The sequence below is a fragment of the Dipodomys ordii genome, unplaced genomic scaffold, assembly GCF_000151885.1.
Source record: "Dipodomys ordii isolate 6190 unplaced genomic scaffold, Dord_2.0 Scaffold170, whole genome shotgun sequence".
NCBI classification, from domain to species: domain Eukaryota; kingdom Metazoa; phylum Chordata; class Mammalia; order Rodentia; family Heteromyidae; genus Dipodomys; species Dipodomys ordii.
In genome coordinates this window covers 2,502,470-2,520,442 of record NW_012267386.1, presented here as the reverse complement: position 1 = coordinate 2,520,442, position 17,973 = coordinate 2,502,470, and the positions used below count along the sequence as shown (strand labels likewise).

Sequence of the window (17,973 nt, the reverse complement as noted above, 5' to 3'; positions counted from 1 at the left end):
TGTGTGTGTGTGTGTGTGTGTGTGTGTGTGTGTGTGTGTAGGTATAGGTATACATTAAAAAAATAAATTTTTGAAAATGAAGGTAAGTCTCTTAAGATTCAAAATTATTTTTTGTAAGAGTCTTTGTTTTGAAGAAATATTTCTTCTACATTTGGGTTATACATAAGTCTTGTAAAAATAAAATTCAAAATATTGAAAAGATTTTTTTTTTTGTCAGTCGTGGGGCCTGATTCTGGGCCCTGTTCCTCAGCTCTTCAGCTCAAGGCTAGCACTCTACCACTTGAGCCACAGCACCACTTCGGGCTTTTTCTGCTTATGTGGTGCTGAGGAATCCAACCCAGGGCTTCATGCATGCAAGGCAAGCACTCTACCACTGAGCCACCTTCCCAGCCCCTAAAAGATTTTTTTAAAGACTGAAAGCAGTTAACTGTAGCTTTGCTTTTCTTACAGCTATATTCTGGATGACACTAATTCACCCAGATTATGAATAATCCTGATTTGTAATGGCAAACCATGGGATTGGGAAGAAGAAAGGACCCAACCTATTAAAATGTAGTCCCTCTCCATTATTGCATCATAGAACTGAAATTATGAGACATGAGTATCTTCTCCTGCTGCTTATCTTTTGTCATGCTTGTATCTTTTCTCTTTGCTATGACCCCTAGATTTGCTGGACATTTATATTTTTTGTGTTTGTATGCCAGTCCTGGGTCTTGAACTCGGGGTCTGGGTGCTATGAGTTGAATGTTTTTGCTCAAGGCTGGCACTCTTTACCACTGAGCCACAGCTACACTTCCAGCTTTTTTTGGTGCATAATTAGAGATAAGAGTCTTACAGACTTTTCTGCCTGGGTTAGCTTTGAACTGCAGTCCTCAGATCTCAGCCTCCTGAGTAGCTAGGATTGCTGATGTGAATGAAAAGTTACATTGTGGCAACTAGGCCAGTATCTGTAATAGATCATGGTAAACTACTATTAGTTTTTGCTAACATTATAAGATACATTTTTATCATTCTCAGTTATTGAAAAATAATAAAATTGGGTTTATATAATCTAATTACAGTATTTGCCACCTATTAAAATGGAGATCCTTGGACATTTAGGGATAGTTTTCAATGTAAAAATCTGTCATTTATGAGAACATTATAAAGAACATTGACTTAAAATTTTTGGTAAGATAATGTAATATTGAAAATTTCCAAAGGCCCTTATGGTTTACATCTTGAAAAATAAGAATGTGTGCCCGTACTAGGGCTTGAACTAAGGGCCACATGCTCTTGCTTGGCTTGTTCACTGAAGGATGGTGCTATATCACTTAAGCCGTACCTCCACTGAAAAATAAAAATTTTGAAGATAAGGAATTCCATGATACACACAAAATAGGTGTTTAAGACAGTGCAGCTTTCTAGTTCCATGTGACTAAACCATGACAGAGCAAATGTTTTCTAAAGCATATTAGGTGTGTAGCTTAAATAGATGTTTTATTTTACCATTTACCAGAACTTTTAATTAGCAGTTAAAACACTCCATAAGATAGTTATAAACTATTTTCATATAAATTATTATTCATGTAAATTAAATCCAAGTGCTGATTTTACCTTCTATCAAATTTAGTTATTAATTTCAACTAATACACATTAATGTTTGTGCTTTTGATTTTTCCCAAAAAGGAGACACTGAAAGTTCAACTAAATAAACTTCTATTAACACACTAATATGAGCTTCCCGTATAATGGAGAGATTAAAGACACTAGCATAACTATGTAATAGAAGATAAGGTATCATAGAAATATGATCAGTTACTGCAGTATTAAAGTTCTCATGAGGAGAATCTAGAATAATGTCAGAGAAAAAAAGAAAATTCATCTAAATCCAGCCTTGAATGAATTATGGGGTAGTTTAATAAGCAGAAATGGGTAAGCAAATAAGTAGGGTAAAGTCACAACAACAATAAAATTCTAAGCCGGGTGCCAGTTGCTTATGCCTGTAATCCTAGTAGCAACTCAAGAGGCTGGGATCTTAAGATCACTAATTGAAGCCAGCCCAGGTAGAAACGTCCATGAGACTCTTATCCGTGATAAACTACTCAGCAAAAGTTGGAAGTGATACTGTGGTTCTACTAGTAGAGTCCTAGCTTTGAGCAAAAAGAAGCTCAGGGACAGTGCCCAGGCCCTAAGTCAAGTCTCAGGACCAGAAGGAAAAAAAAAAAGAAACATATTCTAGGATGCGTTTAGGTACTAGTGCTCTGATACGCCTAAACACCATCCCCCCTCCCCCTCACACGTACAAAAAACTATACATACATAGCAGCATTTTGTAGTTAGAAACCTTTTGAAACTATTGTAGGATCGGTACAAACCCCAGCGTTTTTTGAGGGCACATGTTGTTTGAGAACTCATTTTCGTGCAAATACTATTTTTCCATTCTTTTTGAACAGATAACCTTTTTGGAAATCTTAAAAGAACAAACATTCAAACCATTGGCTAACATACATGAACTAACACTCATTTGTTCTTGAAATTACGGATAATGTCCGTATTAACATTACAATGACTCTGTACTACAGATTGACATGGTCCATCGTAACAGCTCCGAGGGATTTTTCCTTGATGCATCTCGACCCATCCCTGAAGGACCTCAACACGGCCTGGAGAGGAGGCACTGGGAAGCAAATCATAATGTACACTAAACAAAACAATCAACTTATTGGGTGTGGATGGGAGGGGGGATCGGTTTAGAAACTTCTTTTACTTCGAATTTTCTTCCCAGATTAGACAAGCCAGTAAACAAAATCAAAGAATGATGTGGTTTTCATACGGTAGACTGTTCAAGGTTAAAAGTTTGAATTATTCCTCCATTCTGTGTAGCATGTGCAGTCTGTTAGAGGACTGCAGATTTGAAAGGCTGGAAAACACTTTCTAGACATCAAACATGTTCATAGAACTTAACTAATTTCATAACAAACGTTAGTTCATTTTCCTTTAGTTTGAGTTCACAAATAAAAAAAGATACTTTTTATGCAGACATTATAGTTAAATATAGTAGTTCTTTCTCCATGGTGTCTTCACTTTTACTTTTGAAAATCTCAACTATGTCAGATCATTATTGAGCAAAATGGGGATGAATGCAAACAAGAATGAAAGGCATTTCACAACAATTCAAAGATTATGCTGTTCTTTGTGGCTTCAAAACAGTTCTAAAGTCATACTTCTTGCTTTCTCTGGCAATTAAAAGCTTTGTTTTTCTTTTTTCCATCAGTTGTGGGTCTTGAACTCAGGGCCTACATGCCGTCCCTGAGCAGTGTCTGCTCAAGGCTAGCACTCTATCACTTTGAGCCACAGCTCTACTTGTGGTTTTCTGTAGATAAGAGTCTTATGGACTTTCCTGCCCAACCATGATCCTCAGCTCTCAGCTTCCTGAGTATCTAGAATTACAGGTGAGCACCACCTGCACCTGGCTCTGTATTTCTTAAGGATTTTTACATTTGACAAGTAGACCACTAACCATTAGGCCTTACAAAAATATTGCTCTGTTTGAAGTTTTGGGTGGGGTGTTTCTTCTAATGATCTTGTTAGAACAGGTTCTATCCTAAAAATTTAATATCTGTTTGCTGAATTACTTGTGTTATTACTCTAGATCAGCACCACAGAGCTAACCAAACAAATTGAGAAAATTATTAATAATCAAAAATTTTTATTTACTTAATTGGGTACTGCATTTATCAGTACTTTATTGATTTTAAACATTACATTTGCTTTACTGTAGAGGGAGGGTTTGGGGGATTTTTTTTAACTATTACAGAATATGGAAAATATTATCTTGATTCATTTTGCTATCATAATCTAATTGCTTAAGTCTGTCCAGAAAAACTTTGTGAAATGATGGAAATAGTCTTTATCTTCTTTGTGTGGAGGCCACTTAGCTACATGTGACTTGAGTATTTATTTAAAAGTATTACTAGTGCACCTGAGATAGAATTCCTCATTTTTCAGTGGGTTTTATTTTCATATAGCAAAATACTGGGTGCAGAGATTAGTCTTTTATTTCACCTTCTTCCCAAGTCCTCACAACTCAAATCATATAAGCTTCTTAAAATAAAATAAGCAGTACAGGGCGTTTGGCTCAGATAGAGCACATGCTTAGCTTGTATAAGGCCCTGGGTTTGATCCCCAACACTAAAACCATATGCTGCACTAAGATCCTGCATTTTTGTTTTAAAGGTTATTCAGTAGGGCTGAGGTTGTACCTCAATGGTGGAGTTCTTGCCTAACATGTTGAAGAACCTGGGTTCAATTCTAATACCACCGTGTGTGTGTGTGTGTGTGTGTGTGTGTGTGTGTGTGTGTGTGTGTGTGTGTGTGTGTGTGTGTGTGTGTGTGTGTACGCGCGCGCACGTGTGTGTGCGCATGTGTGCGTGTATATGATGCTAAATGTGCTGAGATAGTTCTATTTTTTTCATTTCCTTCAATTTAGTAGTTTTATGGTTTTTAAGGTCTGGTTCAGATTATTATTATTTTTTTTTTTTGCTAATCTTGGGGCTTGAACTCTGGGCCTGGGCACTGTTCCTGAGCCTCTCTGTGCTCAAAGTTAGCACTCTACCACTTGAGCCACAGCACCACTCCCAGCTTTTTCTGTTTATGTGGTACTGAGGAATCAAACCCAGGGCCTCATGCATGCTAGGCAAGCACTCTACCACTAAGCAACATTCCCAGCTCCTCAGATTATTTTTATAGAGGATTATATACAACTTTTAAGAAACTTCATGTCTGTTCAGGAAGTTATTTTTCTATTTTTTAGGCTAGCCTTGATATGGTAAAGTAACTTCCACTGCCAATGAATAGAATATGAATCTATAATCTATTTATCTATTGATAAAATGACTAATCTCAAGTTTCTGCTGACTTAAACCTTCTTGTCTATATTATTCACTAGCCTGTAAGCTCTTTCAGGTCAGGGTATATTTTAACAGGCTTCGTATTCTCTCCCACCAAGTACATAATAGGTATGCTAAATAAAAAATTTTTTAAAATAGACTAGAAGGAAGAATTTATATGTCTGCCAAATGAGAGTATATTTTCAGCAGTTAACCAAAAAGGCTATTTAACATTTTAACTCTGAAAGGCAGAATTTTGTCCATCTTAATCAATATTTATTATGTACCAAACACTAAAGATTGGACAGGTACAAACAGGAAACTGTCCCTGCTCTGAAGGAGGAGGATGTTCTAGAGAGTGTTCCAGACTGGCTTAGATTTTATAAATTGTGAAGGCTTCAGGGAAAAAAGACTGAATGTGTCAAGTTTGTCTTGCTTGGACCAATAATAGTGTAATAGTATGACAAAGAAAATGTTGCTCATCGTTGTGATGAGAAATGTGAAATGAGTCAGTTTCTTGCTATTTGGTTTAGTTATATTGTGCTGCTTATCCTTAATTCTATCCTAATGAATTTAACTTCTAAGGTACTATGGTCACCCAGCTTTGTTGTGATCTGACTATCCCATTTGTGTTCACTGATAGTACAGATTTTAGTAATTATATGGAAGGGATCCAGAAACCAGAATAGTAAAATATCGCTGACGTACTGATTCCCAACTCCCAACCTTTACTTTCAGGAGTTACAGGCACATGTTGACCAGATAACTGAAATGGCAGCAGTAATGAGGAAAGCCATTGAAATTGATGAGAAGCAAGGTTGCAAGGAACAAGAACGGATATTCCAACTCGAAGTAAGTTTTTAATTCCAAGTGTAGGTGATAACTGTCCACATATAGACATACCAGGAAACGGATTCCATCTTGTAAGATTCGCACTCTTCAGGTGTATGGGGGAATCTTTTCCTTAATCGGAGATTATATATTCATGTCAGACCATTCTATAGCAATGCAGGAGTCTAGGATCATTAGTAACTTACAGTATACCACTCCACAGGAGAATCTGTAGTTCAGAGACATGGAGTCATTAGCTTACAATCTTTCCGGTCCCCCTCCCACCCCCACCTCTGCCTTCCCTCACATCCCATCTGGACATGATAGTAAAGACATATGTCACTTTGTGGTGGGGGGGGGAGAAGAATGTTGATTTTTTTTTTTTTGTATATTGCTTTTCTTACTAGGTAAATGTACAGTTTCAATGTATAAATTTGTATGTTGGTGGGCGAGTATGAATGTGGGTATATGGGCCAGTCCTGGGGCTTGGACTCAGCCTGGGTGTTGTGTCCCTATGCTTTTTTGCTCATGGCTAGTCCTCTACCACTTGAGCCACATCTCTACTTTTGGATGTTTGATGGTTAATTGGGGGATAAGAATTTCATGGACTAGGGGCTGGGAAGGTGGCTCAGTGGTAGAGTGCTTGCTTTACATGCATGAGGCCCTGGGTTCGATTCCTCAGCACCACATAAGCAGAAAAAGCCAGAAGTGGCACTGTGACTCAAGTGGTAGAGGGCTAGCCTTGAGCTGAAGAGCTCAGGGACAGCACCCAGGCCCAGAGTTTAAGCCCCACAACTGGAAAAAATAAAATCATCTTACATTTCTTTTGTATAAGCTTTATATCACTTACTATCATTGTTACATCATTCACATATACTAAAAAGTCACCAACTCCTAAAGTTTGGAAGCATGCAGGTCATTGGATTCTAATATATTGATAGACAGTACAACTAGATACTTTCTTTTTTTCCCCTTTTTTTAAGTCTTTTATGTATTTTTTTTTAATTTTATTGTCAAGGTGATGTGTAGAGGGGTTACAGTTACACACATAAGGTAGTGAGTACATTTATTGTCCAACTTGTTGCTCCCTCCCTCATTTTTCTCCCACTTTCCCCCCAAGTTCCTCCCCAAATTGTACAGTTCATTTCCAACATATTGTTACGTGAGTATTGCTGTTGCATTGGTTCACGCTTTGTCTCACCATTTTGTTGTTCCCCTTTCTTTCCCTAATTCAGATAAATGTATATACAATACCCAGGGTACCAAAATCAAATACAGTGAGAACAGAGGATACACCATAGGGGAAAAAAAGACCAAAAACACACAAACCAGATACCTTGATCACCCCAAACCTCCCTTCTTACTAGTTTAATTTTACCTGCCTAACCCCAACCCTACTTATCTGTCTCTGAGTTTGCCTATTCTGGATATTTTATATAAATGAAATGATACAGTAAGTGGCTTTTAGTAATTACTGCTTAACAGTGTTTTCATGATCTATTTATGCTGTAGCATGTATCACTCCTTTATTCCTATTTGTATCCAGTGATATTTGCTATGAATATCTGTAAACAAGTTTTTGGGTAGAAATATGTTTTCATTTCTCCTTATGTTTAATTTTTTGAGGGGCTGTTCATATTTTTTTTACATGTCAAATATAAGTTCGTAAATATTTCCTCCCCACAATGTTATTTTTCAATCTTCTCATTAGTACCAGGAAGAAATTCAAGAACTTAATGAAGTTGCAAGGCATCGACCTAGGTCCACGTTAGTTATGGGAATCCAGCAAGAAAACAGACAAATCAGAGAACTGCAACAAGAGAACAAAGGCAAGACCAATGGCCACTATGTGTAGAAGCTGCAGAGACTTTAATCCCTAGTTGTGGTATTGGAGGGAATAGTTTGCTTCCCAAATAGGAAAAGAGCCAACTTAAGGGTTTTAATCTTTTTTGCCTTAATCATATTTATTGCAATTTATATACTGTCTTATGTGGTTGGCATCATTTCAAATTCTCATTACTTTTTTTGCCTATGAATTACACAAACTTCATTGCCTGAAGTCCTACTGCTTGGGGTACTAGCTCAGTGCTTACCCTGTATTTGTTCTCTCCATTAGACTCTAAATTCTATGACCTTTGGCTAGATATAGATATGTATGTATTTTTGTACTGGTACTGAGTTGGCATGGGCACTGTCTCTTAGCTTTTTCTCTCAAGGCTAATGCTCTATGATTTGAGTCACAGTTTCACTTCTGACCCTTTAGTGGTTAACTGGAGATAAGAGTCTCATGGATTTTTATATGTGGGCTGGCTACATATGGAGACCCTCATATCTGTCTCCTGAGTAGATAGATGGGTTTCAGACGTGACCTACCAGCACCTGTCTATGGGTAGATATTTATCTTTTTTTTTCCTTCTAAGTTGTCAGTTGATATTTGTATAATGTAATATGGAAGATATTTTATATATGCTTAACTCAAGTTTGAGTACAATAAACTTATTTTTGATAGAATTACGTACATCCTTGGAAGAGCATCAGTCCGCCTTGGAACTTATAATGAGCAAGTACCGAGAACAGATGTTTAGACTGCTAATGGCTAGCAAAAGAGATGATCCTGGGATAATAATGAAGTTAAAAGAGCAGCATTCCAAGGTAATCCATTCCATAGTGGGGCTTCAGATGGAATAGAGGGACAAGTATGGGATTTAGAGTTTTTAAAAATCACAGATTTGCATTAACACACTTTAATAATATTAAATACTGCATCTTTTTCCTTGACATATTCTGCTTTTTCTTTTTCTAATTCTTCATTATATATCATTTTCTGTAGGATTGGTTCTAATGATGAAAGCATTGTTTCCTGGTTGTGTGTGTGTGTGTGTGTGTGTGTGTGTGTGTGTGTGTGTAGGTATAGGTATACATTAAAAAAATAAATTTTTGAAAATGAAGGTAAGTCTCTTAAGATTCAAAATTATTTTTTGTAAGAGTCTTTGTTTTGAAGAAATATTTCTTCTACATTTGGGTTATACATAAGTCTTGTAAAAATAAAATTCAAAATATTGAAAAGATTTTTTTTTTTGTCAGTCGTGGGGCCTGATTCTGGGCCCTGTTCCTCAGCTCTTCAGCTCAAGGCTAGCACTCTACCACTTGAGCCACAGCACCACTTCGGGCTTTTTCTGCTTATGTGGTGCTGAGGAATCCAACCCAGGGCTTCATGCATGCAAGGCAAGCACTCTACCACTGAGCCACCTTCCCAGCCCCTAAAAGATTTTTTTAAAGACTGAAAGCAGTTAACTGTAGCTTTGCTTTTCTTACAGCTATATTCTGGATGACACTAATTCACCCAGATTATGAATAATCCTGATTTGTAATGGCAAACCATGGGATTGGGAAGAAGAAAGGACCCAACCTATTAAAATGTAGTCCCTCTCCATTATTGCATCATAGAACTGAAATTATGAGACATGAGTATCTTCTCCTGCTGCTTATCTTTTGTCATGCTTGTATCTTTTCTCTTTGCTATGACCCCTAGATTTGCTGGACATTTATATTTTTTGTGTTTGTATGCCAGTCCTGGGTCTTGAACTCGGGGTCTGGGTGCTATGAGTTGAATGTTTTTGCTCAAGGCTGGCACTCTTTACCACTGAGCCACAGCTACACTTCCAGCTTTTTTTGGTGCATAATTAGAGATAAGAGTCTTACAGACTTTTCTGCCTGGGTTAGCTTTGAACTGCAGTCCTCAGATCTCAGCCTCCTGAGTAGCTAGGATTGCTGATGTGAATGAAAAGTTACATTGTGGCAACTAGGCCAGTATCTGTAATAGATCATGGTAAACTACTATTAGTTTTTGCTAACATTATAAGATACATTTTTATCATTCTCAGTTATTGAAAAATAATAAAATTGGGTTTATATAATCTAATTACAGTATTTGCCACCTATTAAAATGGAGATCCTTGGACATTTAGGGATAGTTTTCAATGTAAAAATCTGTCATTTATGAGAACATTATAAAGAACATTGACTTAAAATTTTTGGTAAGATAATGTAATATTGAAAATTTCCAAAGGCCCTTATGGTTTACATCTTGAAAAATAAGAATGTGTGCCCGTACTAGGGCTTGAACTAAGGGCCACATGCTCTTGCTTGGCTTGTTCACTGAAGGATGGTGCTATATCACTTAAGCCGTACCTCCACTGAAAAATAAAAATTTTGAAGATAAGGAATTCCATGATACACACAAAATAGGTGTTTAAGACAGTGCAGCTTTCTAGTTCCATGTGACTAAACCATGACAGAGCAAATGTTTTCTAAAGCATATTAGGTGTGTAGCTTAAATAGATGTTTTATTTTACCATTTACCAGAACTTTTAATTAGCAGTTAAAACACTCCATAAGATAGTTATAAACTATTTTCATATAAATTATTATTCATGTAAATTAAATCCAAGTGCTGATTTTACCTTCTATCAAATTTAGTTATTAATTTCAACTAATACACATTAATGTTTGTGCTTTTGATTTTTCCCAAAAAGGAGACACTGAAAGTTCAACTAAATAAACTTCTATTAACACACTAATATGAGCTTCCCGTATAATGGAGAGATTAAAGACACTAGCATAACTATGTAATAGAAGATAAGGTATCATAGAAATATGATCAGTTACTGCAGTATTAAAGTTCTCATGAGGAGAATCTAGAATAATGTCAGAGAAAAAAAGAAAATTCATCTAAATCCAGCCTTGAATGAATTATGGGGTAGTTTAATAAGCAGAAATGGGTAAGCAAATAAGTAGGGTAAAGTCACAACAACAATAAAATTCTAAGCCGGGTGCCAGTTGCTTATGCCTGTAATCCTAGTAGCAACTCAAGAGGCTGGGATCTTAAGATCACTAATTGAAGCCAGCCCAGGTAGAAACGTCCATGAGACTCTTATCCGTGATAAACTACTCAGCAAAAGTTGGAAGTGATACTGTGGTTCTACTAGTAGAGTCCTAGCTTTGAGCAAAAAGAAGCTCAGGGACAGTGCCCAGGCCCTAAGTCAAGTCTCAGGACCAGAAGGAAAAAAAAAAAGAAACATATTCTAGGATGCGTTTAGGTACTAGTGCTCTGATACGCCTAAACACCATCCCCCCTCCCCCTCACACGTACAAAAAACTATACATACATAGCAGCATTTTGTAGTTAGAAACCTTTTGAAACTATTGTAGGATCGGTACAAACCCCAGCGTTTTTTGAGGGCACATGTTGTTTGAGAACTCATTTTCGTGCAAATACTATTTTTCCATTCTTTTTGAACAGATAACCTTTTTGGAAATCTTAAAAGAACAAACATTCAAACCATTGGCTAACATACATGAACTAACACTCATTTGTTCTTGAAATTACGGATAATGTCCGTATTAACATTACAATGACTCTGTACTACAGATTGACATGGTCCATCGTAACAGCTCCGAGGGATTTTTCCTTGATGCATCTCGACCCATCCCTGAAGGACCTCAACACGGCCTGGAGAGGAGGCACTGGGAAGCAAATCATAATGTACACTAAACAAAACAATCAACTTATTGGGTGTGGATGGGAGGGGGGATCGGTTTAGAAACTTCTTTTACTTCGAATTTTCTTCCCAGATTAGACAAGCCAGTAAACAAAATCAAAGAATGATGTGGTTTTCATACGGTAGACTGTTCAAGGTTAAAAGTTTGAATTATTCCTCCATTCTGTGTAGCATGTGCAGTCTGTTAGAGGACTGCAGATTTGAAAGGCTGGAAAACACTTTCTAGACATCAAACATGTTCATAGAACTTAACTAATTTCATAACAAACGTTAGTTCATTTTCCTTTAGTTTGAGTTCACAAATAAAAAAAGATACTTTTTATGCAGACATTATAGTTAAATATAGTAGTTCTTTCTCCATGGTGTCTTCACTTTTACTTTTGAAAATCTCAACTATGTCAGATCATTATTGAGCAAAATGGGGATGAATGCAAACAAGAATGAAAGGCATTTCACAACAATTCAAAGATTATGCTGTTCTTTGTGGCTTCAAAACAGTTCTAAAGTCATACTTCTTGCTTTCTCTGGCAATTAAAAGCTTTGTTTTTCTTTTTTCCATCAGTTGTGGGTCTTGAACTCAGGGCCTACATGCCGTCCCTGAGCAGTGTCTGCTCAAGGCTAGCACTCTATCACTTTGAGCCACAGCTCTACTTGTGGTTTTCTGTAGATAAGAGTCTTATGGACTTTCCTGCCCAACCATGATCCTCAGCTCTCAGCTTCCTGAGTATCTAGAATTACAGGTGAGCACCACCTGCACCTGGCTCTGTATTTCTTAAGGATTTTTACATTTGACAAGTAGACCACTAACCATTAGGCCTTACAAAAATATTGCTCTGTTTGAAGTTTTGGGTGGGGTGTTTCTTCTAATGATCTTGTTAGAACAGGTTCTATCCTAAAAATTTAATATCTGTTTGCTGAATTACTTGTGTTATTACTCTAGATCAGCACCACAGAGCTAACCAAACAAATTGAGAAAATTATTAATAATCAAAAATTTTTATTTACTTAATTGGGTACTGCATTTATCAGTACTTTATTGATTTTAAACATTACATTTGCTTTACTGTAGAGGGAGGGTTTGGGGGATTTTTTTTAACTATTACAGAATATGGAAAATATTATCTTGATTCATTTTGCTATCATAATCTAATTGCTTAAGTCTGTCCAGAAAAACTTTGTGAAATGATGGAAATAGTCTTTATCTTCTTTGTGTGGAGGCCACTTAGCTACATGTGACTTGAGTATTTATTTAAAAGTATTACTAGTGCACCTGAGATAGAATTCCTCATTTTTCAGTGGGTTTTATTTTCATATAGCAAAATACTGGGTGCAGAGATTAGTCTTTTATTTCACCTTCTTCCCAAGTCCTCACAACTCAAATCATATAAGCTTCTTAAAATAAAATAAGCAGTACAGGGCGTTTGGCTCAGATAGAGCACATGCTTAGCTTGTATAAGGCCCTGGGTTTGATCCCCAACACTAAAACCATATGCTGCACTAAGATCCTGCATTTTTGTTTTAAAGGTTATTCAGTAGGGCTGAGGTTGTACCTCAATGGTGGAGTTCTTGCCTAACATGTTGAAGAACCTGGGTTCAATTCTAATACCACCGTGTGTGTGTGTGTGTGTGTGTGTGTGTGTGTGTGTGTGTGTGTGTGTGTGTGTGTGTGTGTGTGTGTGTGTGTGTACGCGCGCGCACGTGTGTGTGCGCATGTGTGCGTGTATATGATGCTAAATGTGCTGAGATAGTTCTATTTTTTTCATTTCCTTCAATTTAGTAGTTTTATGGTTTTTAAGGTCTGGTTCAGATTATTATTATTTTTTTTTTTTGCTAATCTTGGGGCTTGAACTCTGGGCCTGGGCACTGTTCCTGAGCCTCTCTGTGCTCAAAGTTAGCACTCTACCACTTGAGCCACAGCACCACTCCCAGCTTTTTCTGTTTATGTGGTACTGAGGAATCAAACCCAGGGCCTCATGCATGCTAGGCAAGCACTCTACCACTAAGCAACATTCCCAGCTCCTCAGATTATTTTTATAGAGGATTATATACAACTTTTAAGAAACTTCATGTCTGTTCAGGAAGTTATTTTTCTATTTTTTAGGCTAGCCTTGATATGGTAAAGTAACTTCCACTGCCAATGAATAGAATATGAATCTATAATCTATTTATCTATTGATAAAATGACTAATCTCAAGTTTCTGCTGACTTAAACCTTCTTGTCTATATTATTCACTAGCCTGTAAGCTCTTTCAGGTCAGGGTATATTTTAACAGGCTTCGTATTCTCTCCCACCAAGTACATAATAGGTATGCTAAATAAAAAATTTTTTAAAATAGACTAGAAGGAAGAATTTATATGTCTGCCAAATGAGAGTATATTTTCAGCAGTTAACCAAAAAGGCTATTTAACATTTTAACTCTGAAAGGCAGAATTTTGTCCATCTTAATCAATATTTATTATGTACCAAACACTAAAGATTGGACAGGTACAAACAGGAAACTGTCCCTGCTCTGAAGGAGGAGGATGTTCTAGAGAGTGTTCCAGACTGGCTTAGATTTTATAAATTGTGAAGGCTTCAGGGAAAAAAGACTGAATGTGTCAAGTTTGTCTTGCTTGGACCAATAATAGTGTAATAGTATGACAAAGAAAATGTTGCTCATCGTTGTGATGAGAAATGTGAAATGAGTCAGTTTCTTGCTATTTGGTTTAGTTATATTGTGCTGCTTATCCTTAATTCTATCCTAATGAATTTAACTTCTAAGGTACTATGGTCACCCAGCTTTGTTGTGATCTGACTATCCCATTTGTGTTCACTGATAGTACAGATTTTAGTAATTATATGGAAGGGATCCAGAAACCAGAATAGTAAAATATCGCTGACGTACTGATTCCCAACTCCCAACCTTTACTTTCAGGAGTTACAGGCACATGTTGACCAGATAACTGAAATGGCAGCAGTAATGAGGAAAGCCATTGAAATTGATGAGAAGCAAGGTTGCAAGGAACAAGAACGGATATTCCAACTCGAAGTAAGTTTTTAATTCCAAGTGTAGGTGATAACTGTCCACATATAGACATACCAGGAAACGGATTCCATCTTGTAAGATTCGCACTCTTCAGGTGTATGGGGGAATCTTTTCCTTAATCGGAGATTATATATTCATGTCAGACCATTCTATAGCAATGCAGGAGTCTAGGATCATTAGTAACTTACAGTATACCACTCCACAGGAGAATCTGTAGTTCAGAGACATGGAGTCATTAGCTTACAATCTTTCCGGTCCCCCTCCCACCCCCACCTCTGCCTTCCCTCACATCCCATCTGGACATGATAGTAAAGACATATGTCACTTTGTGGTGGGGGGGGGAGAAGAATGTTGATTTTTTTTTTTTTGTATATTGCTTTTCTTACTAGGTAAATGTACAGTTTCAATGTATAAATTTGTATGTTGGTGGGCGAGTATGAATGTGGGTATATGGGCCAGTCCTGGGGCTTGGACTCAGCCTGGGTGTTGTGTCCCTATGCTTTTTTGCTCATGGCTAGTCCTCTACCACTTGAGCCACATCTCTACTTTTGGATGTTTGATGGTTAATTGGGGGATAAGAATTTCATGGACTAGGGGCTGGGAAGGTGGCTCAGTGGTAGAGTGCTTGCTTTACATGCATGAGGCCCTGGGTTCGATTCCTCAGCACCACATAAGCAGAAAAAGCCAGAAGTGGCACTGTGGCTCAAGGGGTAGAGTGCTAGCTTTGAGCTGAAGAGCTGAGGAACAGCGCCCAGGCCCAGAGTTCAGGCCTCACGACTGACAAAAAAAAAATTGCATGGACTTTCCTGCTTGGACTGATTTCAAATCATTATCCTCAAATCTCAGCTTCTTTAGTACCTAGTATTTATAGGTATGAAATACTCATACCTAGCACAGTTTATAATTTTTTAGTCTGTTAAATCATGATGACGTGGCTGGGAATGTAGCTCAGTGGTAGAGTGCTTGCCTCACATGCATGAGGCCCTGGGTTTGGTTCCTCAGCACCACAGAAGCAGAAAAAGCCAGAAGTGGCACTGTGGATCAAGTGGTAGAGCTCTAGCCTTGAGCTGAAGAGCTCAGGGACAGTGCCCAAGCCCAGAGTTCAGGCCCCACAACTGACAAAAAACAAAAAAACAAAATGAAGGCCAGATGCAGGTGGCTCATGCCTGTCATCCTAGCTGCTCTGGAGACTGAGATCTGAGGATCACAGTTCAAAGCCAGCCCAGGCAGGAAAGCCCATGAGACTCTTATCTCCAATTACCCACAGAAAACTGGAAGTGGTGCTGTGGCTCAAGTGGTAGAGCACTAGTCTTGAGCTAAAAAACTGAGGGACAGGGCCCAGGCCAAGAGTTCAAGCCCCATGACCCACCAAAGAGTTTTATTTTAAACCTAGGTGCTGGTGGCTCATGCCTGTAATCCTAGCACTTAGGAGGCTGAGAATTATAGTTTGAAGCCAGCCCAAGCAGAAACATCTAAGCAACTCTTTTTTTTTTGTGGGTGTCCGGTTGTGGGGCCTGAACTCTGGGCTTGGGCACTGTCCCTCAGCTCTTCAGCTAAGGCTAGCGCTCTACCACTTGAGCCACAGCACCACTTCCGGCTTTTTTCTTTTTGCTTATGTGGTGCTGAGGAATGGAACCCAGGGCCTCAGGCATGCAAGGCACGCGCTCTACCACTGAGCCATCTTCCCAGCCCCATCTAAGCAACTCTTATCTCCCATTCAGCAGTAAAAAGTTGGAAGGAGAGGTGTGGCTCAACTAGTAGAGCTCCAGACTTTGGTGGAAAAGCTAAAGGACAGCACCAGAACCTAAGTTCAAGCCCCAATTCTGGCACAGAAAAGGGGAAAAAATTTATTTTGAAATCATGATCAGGAATCAGTATTAGAAGCCCAAAAGTGATTTCTCTCTCTAAGCACACAATGTTCTAATATGTACATAACAAGAATTGGCATTGCTTTAGTTAAGGACCAAAAAGCAAATATTTTAGAGTGTTTACACTTGTCTTCGTTCTGCCTCTGTAATTTGAAAGCAAACACAAAATCAAATAGGGATTACTGTGTTCCAGTAAAATTAAATTCTGGGAGACAGGCTTCAGGCCACATGGCTTGCTAATTCCTGCTTTCTGTTATTGAAACTTAGGAAGGGAAATCACAGACAAAACGGTGAGAGAGAGAGAGAGAGAGTGTGTTCAAGTCCCATGACTAACCAAAAAAAAAAAAAATCACCTATTCAGCCAGTTCTATTGCTGTCAAAATTCTAGTGAGGGAAATACATTTAGTCCTATCCTGAAAAGTAGTGATATATGGAGAGGTTTGAGTCTCAGGATATCATTGCCTGTCATTATGAGTTTATATAAATACACGTGTTCTTTTCTTCTTCTCTGGTATATTTGTACATACAAATACTACAATTTGTTATGCAGTTACATGTGTATATATAACAAGAGAGTTTGAGATGGGTGTCAGTGGCTCACACCTGTAATTCTAGCTAATTTGGGAGGCTAAGATCTGAGAATCACAATTCAAAGCCAGCTTGGGCAGGAAAGTCCAGGAAACTTTTATCTCCAGCTGGAAGTAGAGGTATGGTTCAAGTGGCAGAGCACAGTCTTGAGCAAAAGGGATAGTACTCAGATCCTGAGTTCAAACCTCAGTACTAACACGCACACGCACACACACACACACACACACAATTGCCTATATTGCCTATCAATACCAGTTACAGGACTTGGTTTTTATGTGTTTTGCCTGTATATGTTTAGATTCTTAAAATAGTTGTCTGTCTTCCACTTGTGGCTAAGTGGTGACCATCTTTGTTTACCCTTGCCTCCTAACAGCAAGAAAACAAAGGCTTGAGAGAGATTCTTCAGATCACTCGAGAATCATTTCTGAACTTGAGGAAGGAGGATGTATCTGACAGCACATCTTTGTCAGCCTTGGTGACCAGTAGTGACCTGAGCCTGCGGAAGAGCTGAGGGGTGCCAGGTCTGGAGCCTCGGGCACAGCTTCATTAGTCACTAGAACTGGCCTGTGAATGAATGAATGAATGACACAAAACTCAAATTTCAATTAATCCTTTTTCCCATCTATAGTAAATATAGTTCCCTAGTTAAAGAGATGACAGCAACAGAAGCCAGGCGCCAGTGACTTCCACCTGTAATCCTAGGTACTCAGGAAGTTGGGATCTGAGGGTCGTGGTTTGAAGCAAGGCTGGGCAACAAAATCTGTTAAGACTCTTTATCTCCAATTAACCAGCAAAAAATGGAAGTGGAGTTGTAGCTAAAGAAGTAGAGCACCAGTCTTGAATGAAGTAAGGGGCAGCATCCAGGCTCCAGTACTGGACTCCCCCCCCCAAAAAAAAAACAGTAGCAACAACAAAAAGTATAGTTAATTATCATAACTTATTCCAGAACATAATTGAGAAGCAGAAACTGATCTAATGTATGGTGGCCCAATGAAACATGTTCACAGTGACTGTTGAACCTATATAGCAAGGCAGTTCTCAAAAGTAACAGTGATGTTACTATTCTAGATTACTTGCAGATAAACAAATACTCCCAATAAATGTTTGGAATTTTATAGAATTACCTCAATTTAAAATAAATGCTTTTGTCGTGTTTTTTTTAATGGAAAATTCTCAGACTACATTTTATCCATTTGTCAAGATCAACAAAAAAAATATATACCATGAA

At 38.0% G+C, this 17,973-nt stretch overlaps 1 protein-coding gene across 1 annotated transcript; it reads left to right on the top strand.

The window, feature by feature from the left end:
• The first annotated feature begins 6,156 nt into the window (after positions 1-6,156).
• LOC105998689 (FGFR1 oncogene partner 2) lies at positions 6,157-17,586 on the top strand. The gene is made up of 6 exons (XM_013033480.1): positions 6,157-6,162; positions 7,414-7,531; positions 8,212-8,354; positions 11,134-11,247; positions 14,179-14,292; positions 17,119-17,586. Exons 1-6 carry the CDS (start codon positions 6,157-6,159, stop codon positions 17,254-17,256), a joined length of 633 nt encoding a protein of 210 aa, XP_012888934.1. The 3' UTR covers positions 17,257-17,586.
• The last annotated feature ends 387 nt before the right edge of the window (positions 17,587-17,973 follow it).